The sequence below is a fragment of the Haliaeetus albicilla genome, chromosome 14 (genome assembly GCF_947461875.1).
Source record: "Haliaeetus albicilla chromosome 14, bHalAlb1.1, whole genome shotgun sequence".
Lineage (NCBI taxonomy): Eukaryota > Metazoa > Chordata > Aves > Accipitriformes > Accipitridae > Haliaeetus > Haliaeetus albicilla.
Window position 1 is genome coordinate 13,921,596 of NC_091496.1, and position 19,585 is coordinate 13,941,180.

At 35.6% G+C, this 19,585-nt stretch overlaps 1 protein-coding gene across 4 annotated transcripts in view; it reads right to left on the minus strand.

Moving 5' to 3' along the window:
* The window catches only part of FBXL13 (F-box and leucine rich repeat protein 13), a 91,764-nt gene that overhangs the window by 71,943 nt on the left and 236 nt on the right, over positions 1-19,585 (minus strand). For 3 of the 4 annotated variants that reach the window (XM_069801761.1, XM_069801764.1, XM_069801760.1), the window contains exons 2-7: positions 13,097-13,200; positions 10,366-10,459; positions 8,926-8,993; positions 7,074-7,228; positions 4,397-4,506; positions 2,125-2,220 (exon numbers count right to left, since the gene is read on the minus strand). In XM_069801761.1, coding sequence (XP_069657862.1) covers positions 2,125-2,220; positions 4,397-4,506; positions 7,074-7,228; positions 8,926-8,993; positions 10,366-10,459; positions 13,097-13,200 — 627 coding nt within the window. Of the gene's footprint in view, positions 1-2,124; positions 2,221-4,396; positions 4,507-7,073; positions 7,229-8,925; positions 8,994-10,365; positions 10,460-13,096; positions 13,201-19,156; positions 19,544-19,585 lie in introns of those variants that run through there. The other variant, XM_069801762.1, reaches the window with a different exon arrangement.

The window sequence follows — 19,585 nt, forward strand, 5'->3', positions numbered from 1 at the left end:
TTCACTGACAGATCCAATAAGCTTAGCCTTGAGGCACTGCAATTCAGTGCACACCCTACACCTGCAAAACCAGGCAGTTCCACTCTTGCTTCACCCATTTCCCCACCACTTGTTCCCCATCTCCTCCTCTGTACCTAAAAAACTGTTCATGCAGCCACACAATGAGCTGGATTAAGGAACTGATCCAACTGTCAACTGATTCAGTAAAAGAAGAAAATGGAAGACATTTTTCAGATCTGTTCCCTGATATGGTTCACATAAATCACTGTAATGAACACAAAGGGGAAAACAGTGCTGGGGCAAGAAAGGGTAAATGGGAATAATAGGAAGGTTGGGACAGCTTCCTTCCAATTAGAATTGTGGGTTCAAGATCCTCAGCAAAACTTCAAGTTCTAAGGAACTTGAATACTGAAACCTTGAGCATTTGCACAGTTAAATGATACTCAATGATAATTTTAAGGATCTCTATTTTAGATCTAGGTGATAAACTCCTGCCTAAGCTTATTTTATGTTTTTAAATCCTTTAGTGAACTGGAGCATAGGTTCCCCCCAGAAATAATATTGTTACATATTAAAACTTTTTTATTTTCCTGTAAAGAGGGGGAAATAACAAGACTCAACCCTAAGAAAGCAGGACTGAAAAAAATCATATTTTAAAATTATTTACTACATACAAATAGGAATAGAAAACTACATGTGGTTTGGTTCAATGAACAGGCAGATATTACATATAGGAATATGTGAAAAAGTACAGAGAAACTCATTTGTACACAAAGGTATACAAATGTATACTGCTTAAGATGCAGAATTGTTACATTTCTTTATCTCTACCTGTGTGCTTAGTCACAAGAAAAGAACTGAATGAGCCAGTACTAAGAAAATAGCACAAACTAAACCCCATTGATGGGCCTAAGTCAAAATAAACCAGTCTCACATCCATGAAGACCGTATGCACCACCAGTGGAATCCATATAGATAACATCAAGAAGAATTAAAGCATGCTCTGTTTTTTGTGAGTAAGGTCTATAAACTATGTACATGATTTAGCTTACACATTCAAGTTTCCTGTGATGTCAGTGGCACTATGCACATGCTTAAAATTAAGTATCTGCATTTGTATTTTAGACTTTATTGGATAAAAACCAAATTTTGCGTTCACTATTGTCCATAATATTTAAAAGAAAAACATATAATGTTTTTCTGAAATACCACTTTAATGTTTTTGCAATGTTAAATTAATGGAAAAACATGATAGGACAAATTAAAGCCTATGAATAAGAAGATAAAAAGAAAACATTTTAGCAGTAGTTTGAATGTATCCCTCAACAGCAATTATTTTCGGTAACCAACCTATAATTTAGTTAAACTGGCCTCTACAACTGAAGGTCCCACAACCAGTAGTTAATAATTCTGTTCTTTTTCTAAAATACTGCCACAAATCAATCATCTTTCTTCTGGGTAGAACCACCTTGTCTTCTAGAAGTCAGTGTATTAACAAGCTTTTACCCTCTAAAGTTACATTTTGAAAGGATACAAAAATACTGAACAAAGCAACCTTTCAAACAAACAAATTAATTTAAACAATTGAATAAAAATGTTTGGAAAGAAATCTCTCCCTACCCACTGCGCCCTTGCACTAGACTCCTCTCCTCTACTCTTGCTTTCTGGCCTAGCAGTTTTTTCTGTCTTAAAGTTGCATGATGTCCCTACAGTCTTCTCTCTATTTTTAAGAAAATTAAACTGCTTTCTATCACATTTAGGGCTTTGCTTGTAAGTTTCTATTCACTGTAAACAAACCCCTTTACTTCTCTCAGAAGTTCCACTCTCTACCTATCCTACAGATTTCCTGACTTCTTGTTCTCCCTTTTTAAGTCTCCCTCTTTCAGTCTCAGCTCAGAGAAGCTTCTGGATGTCAGGTTAGGGCATGCAGAATATGATTAGGTGCCAGTGAAGGAAAGAATAGCATTACTGTCCTTCAAAAGATTCCAACCGACTCAAAGTGAACAAGGTAAACAGGAACTTTCCTTTCCATTGCACAAACACATCTTTTTCAACAAAACAAGATATATACCATTTATGAAATATACATATTAAAAATTAAAAAGAACACCAACTATCACAAACCTGTAGTAAGGCTTTTTCTGGTAAATGGGATGTTTTATGTCTGACAGTAAGATCATTTGATTCAAAACAGCCCTTCTGATTTTCATTTGCCAAACTCTGAAAAAAGATGGTAAGAGAGAAGTACAATTTTATCTTAACTGAAGGTTCAAAGTTTCAAATACATTTAAATATTAAAAAAAATGAAATTAAATTTGCTAAACTTAACTAGGTATTTTCAAATCCCCATATAGTTACACAACTATGAACACTTGTAACTGATGTTACTGAGAATAGTCATAGTTTTAGGGGGCATCTCATGATTTTGCATTGTAGCAATACAATATAGAAGCCCAGGAGACCATCTGCATTTCCAAACTAAAACATTGTGTACACACAATATGACACAAACATACCACTAGCACATGCAACTTTTTCAGACAAGTCTTCAGAAGGCATCACTACTGAAATCTCTCTGATGTTATATTGTATCCCACAATGTATATGCATGAAAGATACTAAAGTATTTTTCATATATAATCTCAACATGGGAGTAACAGTGAATCTCCTTTTATTCTAGCTCTAGAAACAGAAGAGTTTTAGTGGTTATAAAATTGGTTTTCATTTGAATATTGCTACAGGGAAGAGAGGAGAAAAGAAAGGAAAGGAAAGGAAAGAAAAGAAAAGAAAAGAAAAGAAAAGAAAAGAAAAGAAAAGAAAAGAAAAGAAAAGGGGAATATGCAGGAAAGGAGAAATTAAGAACAAAGAAAATGGGAAAGAAGAAAACAGTGGGATGAGAAAGCCAGAAAGAACAGAGTGAATGGAAATGAGCTTTAGATTGTAACTTCCCATTCTGAAAATTTATTTGCCCTTTAGTAGCAACGCGAGTTCTTCTGGCCCATTAAGTTTATTACGTATTATAATCACTGATGGTTTAATTCTGCATTTTAAATTCAATCAGTGTCATCTCAGATGCCCTGGATTATCCAAGATATCCACAAAAGACTGGCAGATATGACACTGGACTGGCAGAGGATTCTTGCATTTTTTGAGCTTTAAGCTGGAGGCCTGTCTGGTCTAGCCTTGCCTGAGATATCCCAGGACATGCTGAATTGCACCAGAAAACTCTGTCTAGGTGACATAGTTGCATCCAAAATGCCTACAAAAGTGTACATAGTACAAAAGTACACAATAAAAAATTATTCAGTTACATGCTTTCTGTTATATCCATTCTAATCTAATTATGGAAGTCAAACCAATCCTTGGCAACTGCTATTAAGAATGGAAAGAATTTAAGAATATTATTCCCTAAGAATGCCCTGATACACTCCAGAAACAGGATTTCTTTTGTGTACTCAATCTAGTCAGACTAACATTTTAAATATTTTAAGATACCAGCAAGAAAAGAGGAGAAAGAAAATGTACAGGAGAGAGAAGAAACAAAAATAAAAGTGAAGGTCTACTGACTAATTTGAGAGAACAGGGAAGAAGCAGGACTAATGACAGGTTTACTCCAGGAAGGATCTGACAACTGGTGTCTGGCAGCCAGCAACTGATAAATTGTCCACAGCTGGTTTCCATTCTGACCATCCTACAGTAGTGGAAGGAAAAGGAGCTGAACAGTGGGAGAGCTTTATCTGTGCGAGTGTGATTTTTGGAACCCCCAGGCTATTAGCAGTGGCTGGGTCTTACAGCTCCCATCTCTCCCCTTCCCCACATGATATCTGCTGAGCATCCCACCAAGCTACGGCATTCTCTCCCTTCACAGGAGAAACCTTCCCAGAAATAAGAGCCCTGTTTTTCACAGTGAGACCAGATAGAACTGCTGGCAGTGGGGTATATGGGGCTGTCCACGTATTGCCTACTCTCAGGTGATCACAATTTTCGTTACCCCACACTTTGGGGGAGATGAGGTTACTGACGCTTATCTTCATTCTGCAGAAATCTACGTCTCTTGGATTCTGGTGGCAGGGATCCAGAGCCATCATCTTCACTGATTATCATCTCAACTGGTAATACTCCCCCTAAGACATCAGCTACCTGATCCAGACCAGCTAGGTCACTGATAATACACAACAACACTCAACCCCTTTTGCTGCTTAAGATATGACCAAACTTTTACTTGTAGAATATAAAGGCAATGACCTGCTTCCCATAACACCATAAGTACTAAATAGTAGTATTAGTAGTACGCTTCATTTAATATTGATAGAGTTGTTTTTCCATAACAGTTGGAATTAATGGAGTTAATCTTTAATCATTGCGCTTACTATACTCAAAGTATTATACTGCATACCTCAAAATACGCTTTCGTTTTTGAAGAACTGTGGGCCTCTGCATGCCAAGCTTTCAGGACAGCATTTAAATACACTTTGTTAAAGATTTGTTGCAGTCTCTTCATTGCCACTGAAAATATACATAATTATAAGCAATTTGAGGACCACAAGTAAGAACAAGTATGTCACTTAAACATTTTAGATGAAGGACTGTCTATCAAATGACATTTCAATAAAATAGCTATTCAATTCAGCTTCTGTAAGGAAATAAATAACAACTTTTTACAATAGATATAATTAAGACTGTTGCAATAGGATTTCAAGTTAGCAGGCAAGGCATAAACATGACATATTTCCAATTTATCAGAGTTGTGTATAAGACAGTTCTGTCTTATATTACTTCTACCAAATTACCCAATAATTTGACAGAGCTTGGAGGTGCAAGATGTATACAGATCTCAGTGAAACACAATAACAAAACTTTAATAATGTTTCAGATGGCATAGAAGTCAAAAGTCATAAGAATAAATTCAGTAAAGTCAAGTGCTAAGTGTTACACCAGTGTTAAACATACAAAGAACAGTAAAGCAGCTTATGAAAGATCATGTGTTCATTATGAATTAATGTAAACATTAAAAAAAATTACTTGTAAGAAAAGTGTGGAAGGAATTGAATTTTCCTTAGTCCAGCACAGAAAAAAAAGCATGGGGAATACTGTAAGCGTCCTTCTATGTGTAAAAGGTGTTACAAATGCAGCAAAATAAAATGCTCTTCACAGCCACTGAAATAAAAAACAGAGGTAAAAAGTGCAATTTTCGCAAAAAACTTAAGTCATTCAAATTTTTTTCGTCAGTTAACTTTGTAAAAAAACTGCAATAAGCTACAAAGGGAGCTGAGAGACTCTTCTTATTTGATACTTTCAAGAATATACAGCTGCTTAAGTAGCTTAGCCTATCTCATGGACAAGGACTAAGCTTGATTAGTGTGACATGCAGTCTTCACTATCAAAAGAAGGATTAAAATGTAAATTTTGATATATTGAATACATTCTATAGAATCATTTTTTTTTTTTTTAGCAAAAAGGTGTCTTGAAATTCAACTGAAATAAATTATTATAAAGGTACATTTAAGATCCATTCTTGTTTGTCAGGGAAAAAAAAAAATCAGCATGTCTCAAATCTGGCAAGAGATGCAACGTTAACTGTATAAACCCAAGTCTATTTTCTGTTACCTGAGTCATGTTGAAACATGATGTGTTCTAGGGAACATATTGTATGATATTACTTAATTATACACTTTAATAAGTGTACACTTTACACTTTAATTACAAAATTTAATAACTTTTTAGGCTATATAAGCAATAAGGTACAGAAACTGGAAATATTTGCAAAGCAAATGCCTACAAAATAATATCAAATTTTCATTGCCCAAGGGAGGAAGACAAAAACTCTCAGGATTGCAAGGGAAGTTCAGACTGCACCTACATTAATTTGCTCTGGCTTTCATCAGTTGGGATCTAACAGCCCACTGACATGCCCCTTTATTTAATTCTTTCTTATAACACACTGTTCACTCTTGAACTTTTTCCACAGATCACTCCTTCGTGGGTTGTGTTCATAGTACAGTAAAGTTCTACTATAAGCAGATCCCCAAAGTGATCAAATTTTATCTAAGAAAAAAAAGACGCTTCCTCCCCCTAATTGTCATTCCAGCAACCTTGTTTACAGTGTAATCCTACAAACGGTTATTACTGGTACTAGTCAAGAGTCAACAAACAGGGTCACAGAGCCAAGAATGACTGAATAGCGTTCCTCTATATGTCAGCTTTGTCATGGAAGGAAATATATTGTGTAACTATGCCCTTTAGATGTCTCCTCTGCTTCCATGAATTTAAAATTAACAAAAGGTGCCTTGGCTGAAAGTAATATTTAGAAAAGAATATAAAAGGAAGTAATAAAAAAGAATAGAAGTCTCTGGAAACTGCTTAGGGGAGTGAGACAACAGCTTGGGCCCCCCGCTCTGTAAGAGCAATGTTTGAGTCATACATAACTGCCTGAGCTCAAACTCAAAGCTATAGGTAGTGCTTTTGGCCCATTCTTTACTTTCATGAAACTTCTGTCTGGGTGGACTCAGGTTAACAAAGTCTCTGTTCACAGCTGCTGCTGTGTGGAGACATTTAAAAAAAGCCACACCCACAGGATCTGTGGAACACAGTCTTAGGCAGAATGAACAAAGTATTTTTTTTTCTGTCTTCTGACTTTTTTTATTTTATTTTGATCTTCACTCCTTCCCCACCTCTCATCATGCATTCCCTCTAACTGAAGCTGACTCCAATTTTGTGATCCCTCCTGTTTTATCCCTATACTGCACTCTTCACCTCCCAGAAAAGCATCCCGACTCACTCCACCCTGTACTTCTGATATAAATTCCATTTCCCTAACACCTCCCAAGCTTGCTTTGCATCAGCATCAATGCTCAGTCTTTAGAGAAGAGTACCAGCACCACCTAGCCTAGCAAAGAATACAGGGAACTTCCTCTCACAGCATTCAAGTTGGCACAGATCAACCAATGAATGGCATCCTGCAAAAAGATAGCTAGATAAATTGTTGGACCAAGCACATTTAATTTATACAGCATAATTTTCTTTTACATAACATGTATTTTTTTGTCTTATGCAAAGCAGCTATATAAACTTACATGTCATTTTTTCCTTGTGAATCTGCACCCACATGCTCCACTTCTGTATAATAACTCTTAATATTTGGACGTTGTAATGGACTACTGCTAGAGCCATCTTCTGCTTTACCTTTTTTCTTTTGTTCTTTTTCAGCAGATTATATTTTATCCACCCTCTGAATTGTAAAAGAGAATGAGTAACTTAATATGACTCCCAACCTGAATGAAGTAAAATCTATAAAACTCTGCAATTTGCTGTAAAATACAAAGCAGTCAAGCTCAACACTATAAACTTCTGAATAGAACTGATATTTGTTATTTATAATTTAAATAAAATATGCACTGATAATATTTTTCAGTTATAATTCATTCACTCATTTTAATAAAATTTCTACTTGTTCATAATATTCTACAGTATTGAGCAATAAAAACTTGCTTGTTTCCACCATCGTATACTCCTGCTGCTGTCAGCTATACTTTAATGTACAGATCTGTATTTGAGTGTTTATAGAAAATAATTTAAAAGTGCTAGATGCATGCATTTACTTAAGTACTATTTACATTTTCTTGGCGATACAAATAAAAATTAACGTAATAGAAAATAAACAATTTATATCTTAACAATTTTAACCTTTGGTAAAAATCCTATTTCTCTTCTGAGCTAAGTAATAAGAAACAGTTAGATTCAGAACAAAAAAATGTATTTCAAATGAATCATATGTTGCTGATATATTAAAATACACTATCTCTCCATACCTGATTTGCTGGAAAGATGACTGAATAAATTAGACTTTACATGACTACTTTTATTTGCCAAAATCTCTCTTATTTCAAATAATAATTAAAACATCATTTCATATAGTTGGGAGCAATTATAAATGGAATATTCTACTGCTCCAGTCCAACTTCTGTGACAATTAAACAAAACTGTTAGCTCAGACAATCTTCAGAATGCTGCTGTAAAGGAAAAAGGAATAATCTTTGATGTCCCTGGTGTATAAGGCAAAAAGGAAAAAAAAAAAAAAAAAAAGATTTCTCTTGTAGCAAGGAAGGCTCAGGTATTAGGAAAATATTTCTAGTAGAAAGGATTATGAAGTACTGGAATAAACTGCCTGCAGAGATTGTCATGTCTCCAACACCTGTGATTTTTAAGATGACTAAAACCAGCCTAGATCAATGTTCACCAAGGCTAACCACACTATACCTTGAAAATCTTCACCTCCCTACAATTCTGTTATTCTATGATTCTTAGTAAGGATTTACACCAGTCTTCTTAACAGAGTTGTACTTCCTATACAATTAGCATTATACGCTTTTTAAAACAAAATAGCCCAAACTTACCTATTCTAAATGGAGGATCACTAAAATTTGATACACATGCTTATAACAAATTAGTGAACATGTTTATTTATTGTGATCATCACATTTTAAAACACATCTATGTATTATCCCCATTTTTAAAAGGAAAAGTTGTATTACATAAAGTATGAGTTACCTAATCCCAAGCATAAAGGAAACCGAAGAAAGAACAGAAGAGAACACAGATCTTTTATTTTCAGACCCAAATGCAAATTATCCTTTTATTCATGGGTATAATACCATATTCCTGGCAAACAGGACAGATTAAAGTACAGAAATGTCAAAGGACTTTGTTCAGGTCTGGAACAGGCAGAAACTCAGAATTTACTAGTTTTAACATAGAATAACATTGCTGAAGAAAAATAAAGCCAAATCTAAGTTTCTAATCTCTCTTCATGTTGTTCTGTTAAAATGAAAACTTGTTCCTCCCCCAAAGGAACTACATAAATATTGCTTTGGTAAAAGATTTTTCCTGAGATGTTCCTGAGGTATATGTAAAAATGCATATACTTACCCAAAATACAGCTTCATTAAGTTTCTGCTGTAAAAGTCCCATGCTTTGGCACATAATTCTTCAGTCATCTAAACAAATAATTTATGACATTAGTACACAAAACACTGCTGTGTTATGAATATTTTAAAATCAGACAACAGTATGAAGTCTTGTATTTTCCGTGTTGATTGGCACAAATTAAAGTATCTATTTTGAAGAGATGAATGTTCAAGTATAATTTTCTGTGTATAGTTAGAAGTACTTTGCTACCAAATTACACTTTTGTTTTTACACACAGAAGTTAAAGGAAAAGCTAAATTAGCATACAAAACAGAACTAATATGTGTGCTTGAGGGAAAGCTCAATAACTGAAATTTAGTCTTTCATACCTCATATTTACTGTTTTATTGATCAGCTGTATCCAGCAATTTCGTATATTAAACAAATACTTTAGTTACTCTTTGCAAAAATCTTTTCATGACCCATTGCTATGTAAACCATTTAGCACATGATTCTAACTCATAGGTATTTTAATAAACCTGTTTGAACTACAAAACCAAAATTATGTAAGATTACAGGCTAAGAATATCCCTCTAAAATAAAATATGGTCCTTTGAATGTGCAAATAGAAACTGGGCCTCAGAAAATACTGTTTTTCATCTCATTTATTGTTCTTACTCCTAAGAAAATCCATGAGAGGATTTGACTGCAACATGTTTGTACATTTATACATATACTGTATAAATCAACCATTCCTCTTTTACACTGATTAATATAAATTTGAGTGGTTGGTAAAAGAAGAAACAGCTGAAATTAAATTGCAGTAAACTGACAGTACAGATGTACTAAGAGAAGACAAAATTGAGTACAGTTATACACAGGTAACCAAGAGAAAAATCTGGTCACGCTGCATGCCAACTTACTGACTAAATAACTTATGACTACTTTCTTGCATGGTCATAAAACATTCAGAGGAGAAAATTGCTGTAAAATAACAGTTTTTCTTCTCTACAGGTGACTTTTTCTGATCACTAAAACCAAAATGTTTACCTCTGGATTGCTTTATGTACAATAATACTGCATTTAACTGTAATTTGTTATTGTTGATAGCACTTTCCAAGACTTACCGGTTCAAGTGTAATTTTAGGAATCAGCCTAAGTAAAACTAAATAATGCAGAGAAAAAAAATGTGATTGAAACTAGATTCATATCTATGTGGAACTCTTTTTAAAATTATGACCAAATATGAAACAGGAACTACTTGTTCCCTACTATATGCCTAGATGACATTAGGTTTTGGATGCAAATCAGTATCAATAGAAAGAAACACACACAGTATCATATTCCTCACATTAGCTATAGAAGAGTAATATGAGAAAACTTAAAAACAGAATATGAGTATTCAGTATTAGAAGATTTGTTCACAGCATAGATTTCATGCAAATGTTCAATGATTTTTACCAATTGTTCACCATCTAGTCCGAAAACAGTGTTCAGGTAAGTTTCTGAAATCCTCTTTAATTTGGGGTGTAAAGACAGATCAATACACACATACCTTTAAAAGAGAAGCAAATTGTATTAACCATATTAGTATCCCAAAAAGAAAATGCATCTTTTCTCTGTACCTAATAGATTACAGTTATATGTTATAGTATCATAATGTTATTATTAAAAGATTAAGACTTATATCACTTCCATTACAAATACCTATAGCAGCCATTTTTTGAATGTGTTTACAAAATAATGAAAACAAATTATGATTTGTTGCTACTCTTAGAGCTATGTTGAAATATGGTGTACATCAGACCTACATCAGACCTTAATACATTCCATGTAAGATCTGTCTTGGACATTTCCTATCAGATTATATACTATTTTGTTTCTCATCTTAATATTGACTGAGCAGCCATTTCAAATTTTCAGTAGTTGGAGCAATGTCTCCTGCTGCTGCAGATAGGCCATGCCATGTCTAGGTAGATAAACTGTTTTGTTTTCATTTTAAAAAAAGAGAAAACACACTACCACGAGCCAAATAAATAAAAAAAAGACTGCTGCATTATACTTCCATGAAAAATATGTTTCCCAGAGGGCCAAAATTAAAAGAGAAATCAAGTCAGTTTTCAACTATTAGGAAAGACATCACAAATAGTGTAAACAATAAAACCTCAGCATTATGGTTCAGACTGTTGGTGCACCTTGTGATACGAGGAATTGTGTTACCCCATGGAGAACCCCAGGGAAAGGACACAATAAGGGCACAAATCTGCCATCACACACTGTAATGATTTTACCTGCTACCACAATGTACCTAAGTCAGTCTGTGAGTACACGCAGAGTGTTTGGGGGTCCAGGCAACTCCTGAGATCTCTGCTTGAGTGGGCCCAAAGATTAAGGATTAATTATTCACCTCCTACTGAAAACTTCAACCAGAAGTGACAACTGCACGTAATATAGAAGTGAGGTAAGTACCTCCCTGGCTAGCCCTTTGAAATCACAGCTTCTTCACATTGCAACAGATGCCTATTTTCCTAGCATTAACCATGGCTTTGTCCATTACATTGTCCTCTCTCTTTTTTCCAATTCTTATTCTCTAGGTTTTTCTAGCTCCCATCTAAATAGATCAGCAGCATCTTTTGGGGTCAGTTTTAATCCAGTGATGAACACTGCAATTTTCTGACAACGATGAGGCATTTTACAGAACTCAGTATCTCAACAGAACAGTCCCTTACCAAAAACTTGTATCAGTGACAGCACACCTACTTAACATGAACTCTAAAAAAATTATATTGTATAGACTTTACATGTTAAACAGAATTTAATTCATATTGAATTAAGACTTTCCACCTCCTTCATGTACAAAGCTCTTTCACTCTCCAGCAGATTTTTTGCCTCCAGGCATCTTTTTTCTTATCTTCTTATTTGCTTACAGTACAATCTCTGTAGAAGTTCTTCTCAATATTTAAAGCTTTCTTGCAGCTTAATCCTGATGATACCCTAAAACATCATGCTTGATTATTGCACAGCTGTGACACCTACAAATGAAACTGCATTCTTGGATGAAGTCCAGCAAGTAAAGAAAGAGAGTGCTCCATCTTCTTAGTGATTCATGTCAATGCAAATAACATTATGGCTCGTTGCTCTTCCCTCTGCACCAGCTGAAGTTTTTTTCCTGATATTCAAAATCTTCAATGGACCAGAATTTATAAACCTCAAAGATGGCATATTTACAAAACACAACTTTTCTTGAAACACACCTGAACCGTGAAATTACTTAATTATATGTGTAAGTTAAAGCAGGAGGGGAAGTAACTTCCACAGGAGCTGCACCAACAGTAATGAATATGCTTCAAAAAAAGGTAAGAACATATGATCTTACAATACTCAAAACTAATGCAAAACTTTGTGTCTTGTTTTCTGCACAGTAAGCTAAGAATACACACACACATTTTCGCTCTTTTGTCAGATACAGACTAACTATAAATTAATCGGGGGGGGGGGGGTGGGGGTGTCTACCAGTGGGCAAAAAGTATTAACAAGTCTGAGAAAAAGCACTTGCTGTGAAACATATTTTTAAAAATTCAGATGGCATTTTTAGCCTATAAGAGTTGCACATATTTTAGAGACCAAAGCCTGCTCCCATTTAAGTCAATAACAGTATTTTCTAAGATTCCAGTGTAAACAGAAATAAATCCTTAGTCTTTTTTTACTCATGCTATGATGACTTCACTTAAAAGGATGAAAGAATACGCAAGAGAAAAAATGAGAAATACTACAGTTAATGATTCAGTGCTTGAAGGCCACATCCCTGGTTCATATAGGTACATATACTGTGGACAGCAATGAAGTTATAACAAGTAACACAACCTCAGTTTTGATTACCACAAAAGTAAGGGTTTAATATATTAACTAAACAAAGAGGAGCATTAAATAGAGGTTATATTCATCAGATATTCTGTAGGAAAAAAAAAAAAACAACAACCTACAGATATGAAAATAAAAATATTTTCTATGTTTTTAGAAGATATCGTCTTACTGTATTTGCAATATCATATGCCATTAATATTTGCAGAAAAAGCAGTATTAACATTTAACTTGCAGTCTACACAGTAGATGCTGTGCCATTAGCATATTTTAAAAGTCCAAGTTCAATATTATAAACCACATAGCACACACACAATCATTTAGTATGTACCATAAGACAGCATCTAATCCCTTTTCCATTATTTCTCTGAGCTTTTCTTCTAAAAATTTAAGTGGATCTTCTGGACGCATAACAATTACACCACAAAGCAGCACCTGCAAAAAGAAACTGCAAATTAATGCCTTTGTGTTAACAGCATAGTAGCATCTAGATATGAAACTATTAAAATAAGCACAAAATTACCAGCATCTTTTAAAATACTGTAAAAGAGAAGCATTTCTTTTTGTCACTTACCTCCCCTTTCATTCAATTTTTAAAGGTGATATTGCATGTAACAGCATAGTTCAATTGCTAGACTTAAAAGCACTGGGTTTAGGGTAGTAATAAAATATGTGGTATTTCTTTAACAATTTCTACTAAGAATTTCATTGCTTTTAATGTGCAATATATAGAAGATTGGATAATTTTATTTACTTAATGAAAACTAGAATTTAAAACAAGATTAATCCTTTGTACTAAAGAGTATGTTGAATGGGAAGCATGGCCACAAATTGATCTTGTAACCAGTACTTAAAACAAAATGCAGTTTAAAAAAGAAGATTTGCTTTTTAGGATTGTGTTATCACACTACTTTGCATTATCTTTTAGTAATAATGCATAATAACCAGTGAACCATTTTTCTCATTTGTCCTTTAGCTGTCTTCAGCTAAAGGACATAGATTGTTTATTTTTGGATTGTGAGCTCACATACAGCAAGAACATCCAAAGTACATTAATTTTTAAAAGTATACAGGCAAATTGCAGTTATTTAAGTGAATATTTAATGAAAACTATAAACTAGAAGTTTTTGTGCCTGGTAAAAATTTCAAAACATGACTGCGTATCTTTAACTAGACGTTAACCTACATTAAGGCAAAAGATGCTGTCCTGGTACACACTCTCTTGTTTCTATTTCCCTCTGTCTGTTATAAAGAAACTAGCTTTTATTGGTTATCACAAAAACAACATCTGAATTTTTTAGATTTTCTTTCAGCCCTGACACTTAGAGAACTGTTTTTCTTTGCCTCTGCCCACTTTTCACTACCACCACTCTCCATGGTGCAGTTCGATGGTACACAACTAAATTTTGCCATTCAGAGTCTGCTCTGGCCTCTCTAAGCTCATCACCAAAATTCTGACTGTGCAATCTCACCATCCACTTATGTTTAATTTTCCCAAACCATGGCCTTTCACCTATGCACTCAGTGCATAGAAATACTTTCTTCATTTTCTAACCTCCATGTTGATTGTGACTTGTTATTACTGTAATACAACTGGTCTATATAAATATAAAACTAAATTTTAAAACCAGGAAATATCTGAAGCAACTGCTGCATGTTTGCTCGATCAAGACAAAACAATAATATAATGGTTTACTCACTGTACAAACTCAGATGATGCAATACTACTTTCCTTTCAAGACATGGTCTCTTGCTATTATTAAATTAATGTGGAGCATGTGCTTGAATCCTTTTCAGGAAGCATGGTGGGAGGACAAGGGAAAAGAGGAAGGCTCCGAATCAAAACCATGCTATGGATATAGAGCAAAAGCCATGCACAACATAGAGGCGAGGAAAAGCACCCTGTCAAGCAGGCCCTGACTCTGTAGAGACAGAGAGTAGGGCAGGCAGGTAGAAAGAGCAGCCTGGGAACTTTTGCATGCTGGAGAGGCTTTCCACACGCTAATCAGAATACAATGTAGAAACAGAATCAGACAGTAATGTAAATTCGAAAGGATCTCTGAAGGCTATTGAACAGAAGTTGTGGATATCCCATCATTGGAAGTGTTCAAAGGCAGGCTGGATGGGCCTTTGAGCAACTTGATCTAGTGAAAGATGTCCCTGCCCGTTGCAGGGGGGTTAGACTTGATGGTCTTTGAAGGTTCCTTCCAACCCAAACCATTCTATGATTCTAAGTTAAGACCAATATGAAAAGGCAAAGAAAAATATTTCTTTATGCGCAGACACAATGAAAGGCAACTGTCTTCAGTTTAGACACCTTGAATATTTATAACACTAATCAACACATTGATTCCAACCTTAGCATCTCTTCAATCTTCTCAACAAAAATGTAACTTGCAAGGTATATCCTGATGGTTGACTATATTAATAAAATATTACAATCCATCACTTTTCACTGTAATTAATGACAAATAATATAATTTTAAATAATATACAGGCAGTTAAATGGCTTTCATAACAAATTTTCGCAGGGACAGCTTTCCCAAAGCCAATCCCAACATTGGTCGGCTACTCCCTCTGCTGGATTAAGCCAGTACATGTCTGCCATATGAATGCCATTTTTTATTATTTCAAGTTTTGTTACTTTTTTTTTTTTTTAACTTTTTCAAACACACATAAACAACTATTTGCCTTTGGATGTTCTGAAAGGTCTCCAACTCAGGAAATCCAAACTATGCAACCATATATTGGAGTGCAAGGCCTCTGTTTAGCATTTGAGAATTCCTTTATAACACTTAAATAAGGAAGGAATCGTAACACCTGGTCTTGCGATTCTCATTCAGGTACTCTTCAGTGACGCTTGGGCCAGGCATAAAACTGAAAACAATTAAGCCAAATCTGTACAAGTCTGGCTATTTCTATCAGACTTCTACAAGACTCTCAACAATCTGAAAGAGTCCACCTACAATTTTTCTCACCCTATAAATTTTATTTATTCATAACATTAAACAACTAAAAGTATACTCATACATCAAATGATCATTAGTCACACATCATCGCAACCCCCAGCTAACCAACTACCAAACAAGTATTAAAAAAAATAAAATCAACAAAACTGCTGCATTGCAACTAAGATATCAGGCTAGAATTAAATATTTAAGTCAGTTTTTATATGAACTCCTTCTATTCATCAATCTGAAAAAGCTCATCTGTTGTTTAAAAGTTCACAAAGGAAAAGTCCTAAAATTGTGCAGCATTCAATTTAAAGCTCAGTAATGGAAGAACCATTTTTAGCCTCCCTTCCTGTGTACATTTAGCAACTGTTAAAAATACATTCATACCTAGCTACATATATTCTTATTCCTTATTCATGTGTGAAAGAGAGCTATTGAGAATCAGCATAGTCATCATCTGAATAAAATATTTGATACTGATATCCAACAAGTTTTACAAACTCTTCAGCTATAACATTTTTTTGTCATTGAAACGAGCTCAGTACACAGACCAATAGTTTTGTTGATGTTAACAGATATTTTCTAAACAGTAACTTCCATTTATTTCCAACACCAAATAGACAGCATGACTGGGTGGCATGGATGATAACTATCAGCCTTAGAAAATATTCCCTAAGAGGACGAAGAAACATCCATGTCTTGTCTATAAAGTTTTCCAAAGCAAAAAGTTTCAATATCTAAGTTCTATGCCTCAAAAATCAGGTAACCTAAACACAACACAGTCATTTTTACCAAAAATTCTTCAGTGGCATAGTTTCATCATTTTCTCTTACTCTTACAAATCAAAACAGCATCTACCCAATAGTAATTTATTAGAGATGTAACAAGCTTTAAACTTAATGATTCTCCCAAACCCCATAAGCTATCCAGAATCAGTAGATGCCTAGATGTAGTTTTGTTAACAGCTCCTGCTGTTTTCTTGCAAACCCTCATAATGCGCGGTGCTTTTCAGAAGCACCTACTAAAATCAAGAGACTGTATCTTTTCCTGTTGAATATAAAAAAATGAACTAAATAGGTTCCACAAAGACTCTCTTTTCTGTGAAGCCTGGATAAAAGCCCTTGATGATGGTTGGTTTTGATGTGTTGTGACTACTGCCTTTCCCTGCTCATCAATCTCACAGTGTCTTTGTGTATTTCATGCCCATTTGTGTTCCTTATGTCCACTTGCTGACTCACCATCAGCTTATAAGGCATCTGGGTAGCAAACATCTTTTGATAAATGTATAGCACCTAGCACAACATAGTATCCTGAGTCATTACCTAGGTTTCTCAGCATTACGATGATGATGACTATTGCAAGAAGTAGTATGTGAGATCAATATAAAAAAAAAATTTACCAAGAAAAATGTGAATTTTGTTATTTTGCTACAGAGGTGTGTTATTTCCCAGCCTCATACTTCCAGTGCTGAAGATGTGCTGTTCACTGCATATTCAAGTTACATTACCATTTATACATTTCAGCTATTCCATTAACACCTTGCTTAAATGTCAATGCAGTGTTATAAATACTAAATATTATTATTGTTATTGTTATTATTTCATATCTACCTGCAATAAGAGACTACACCCTTAAACCAGATGTGTTTTGCAAAGACAGTAAAAGCCTGCTATCCCCAGGAGGAGTTCTAGCAAGGTGTGCAGCACCCCAAAGCAGCAAATTAACTGTGATAATGAAACTGATGCAAAACTCTGACAAAATGGTTGTCAACTTTGTCTCTAGACAACCCAGAAAGTCTGGTCTGTTGCGGCTATTCCCCTGAGGGGAAGAGGAGAAAAAGAGGAGGTTGTGCGAAACACATAAAGAGGCCAGGACTGGCCGTGAGCTTCAGCCTTCCATTAACCCAGAGTAGAAAGCCTGGCTTCCCTCAAAGGCTTCTCTCTTCCAGCCATAACCCCATTCCTCATCCTACCACTTTAGCCATTTATCCTTCACGGCAAAATGCATTTGGGTCATACAGCAGAAAAATCGTAAGCCAGCTCTCTATCCATATTTAACTTTGTAAGAATATAGCTACTAACAACAGTGAAAGTCATCATATGCATAGTGTTTGCAGGATTACAGTTTGCCTGACTTTTTATGGATACTGTTTAGAAGTAAATCTGGATGAGAACTGAAAGAGAGAAATCAGACAGGAATGAAAAACTCAGACACAGCAGGGAATCCCAAATTATTTGGACATGATTATTTGGACTCCAACTGTGTTTGGACCATGTCCAAACCACAACCTAATCGTAAAAAGACTTAAACAAAGGGCCATTTTAGAATTCTAGATCCTTAATTTTGAGAATATCTGTATAAATGTTCATAGGTCTCAGCTTAGCTTTGATGTTCCTTAATACAGGGACCAGTATTATCTCATTTATCTTCACACCAAGCATACTGTAACTTCATAAAGAAATTAAAATGTAATAAAATGAATTAAGAAATATGGCTAGATATCAGCAAGCACCAACCTCTAAGAAAGAAGAAAAAAAATGATAAAAAAACTTACACAGGCTAATTTTTAACTGGATCTTTCTTTTAAGAAATTCCTTTTAATCTTAATTCTTTCATTTTTAGTTTATTAACTTAATGCCACTGTTGCTATAAAGGTATTTATAACTTTTGCTTAGAAATGTAAATATGAGCTATTTTTGAAGTGCTGAACCAAGAAATACACCTCACACAAATATATCTTATCTTTTGTTTTTCTGTGCTTTAAAAAACAAATAATGATCAAGAGACAGACTCTCAGAAGAGGTACTCAGTCTGCATGGCAGCGCTGCTCTATAATTATTCTAATTGGCTCAAGATTTCTTTATTAATGTTTCCATGGAAATCCTGACTGTAATAGCTGCTTGCAAATGGGGTCTATTTTTGGTAGCTTAAAAGTATCAGGGTGTCTCTTAAACTTGTATTTGTGCATTGTGCCTTTCTTTGTTTTAAGGAAACTGAAGAACAGCTGCTGCAGATTTTGAAACAGGCTGAGATGAATGTGACAAACAGGGAGGAAACTAAAAAAATAGAGAATCAGGTAAGAATCCTGAAGGCAAACCCACCAACTCTGCTTCCCCCACAGTCCTTCACGTTATGACAAACAATTTTACTCTCCAACATTTCACGAGGTTTATTTACTCCTGGGCCAATAAATATCTAATCCACCAATATCTGAAACATGGTCCACTGCCATCCTTACCTTTGACAGGCCATTAAAAACTACAGGTTGTACCCGTAGCGCTCAAAAAGGAGGGAAGTGTCCAGCTGACACGTAGAGGTACTTCTGTAAAAACTGAAGAACTTAAGCAAATCTAGGGGAGGTGCTGGTGCAGTTCACTGCGCTTGCCTTCATTTCAGTCATGGGTTGAGTTTAAACATGGATTAAGAAGCAGAATTACCTTGTTCCATCTTGTTCCTATGTTTACATTTTTCACAAATCGCTTGAAGCGAGCTATTAACAGAAGAACGAAACCACGGCCCACAGCAGCAGAGAGCAGCGTTAGGGGTGTAAAAGACCCTGGCCAACGCTGAGGGACCCGGCACCCGGGCACTGCTGAGGGGCAAGGGGGGGAGGGGGACGACACACTTCGCGGCGGGGGGTCGCCTCCCTCCCACGGATGCTACCGGGCGAGTCTGTGGTCCCACCGGCTCCAGTGGGGACCAGGCTGCCGACCACCTAGGACGACCGGCCGGGTGGCGGAGGGCCAGGGGCGGCCGAGGAGGCTGCCTCCCACACACCGCGCGGCGACGTGCTCCCCTCAGCGCCTGCCATGGCGCGGGGCGACCCCCCCCCCCCACCCTTCCCGCCCGCCAGCCGCGGCGCCTGC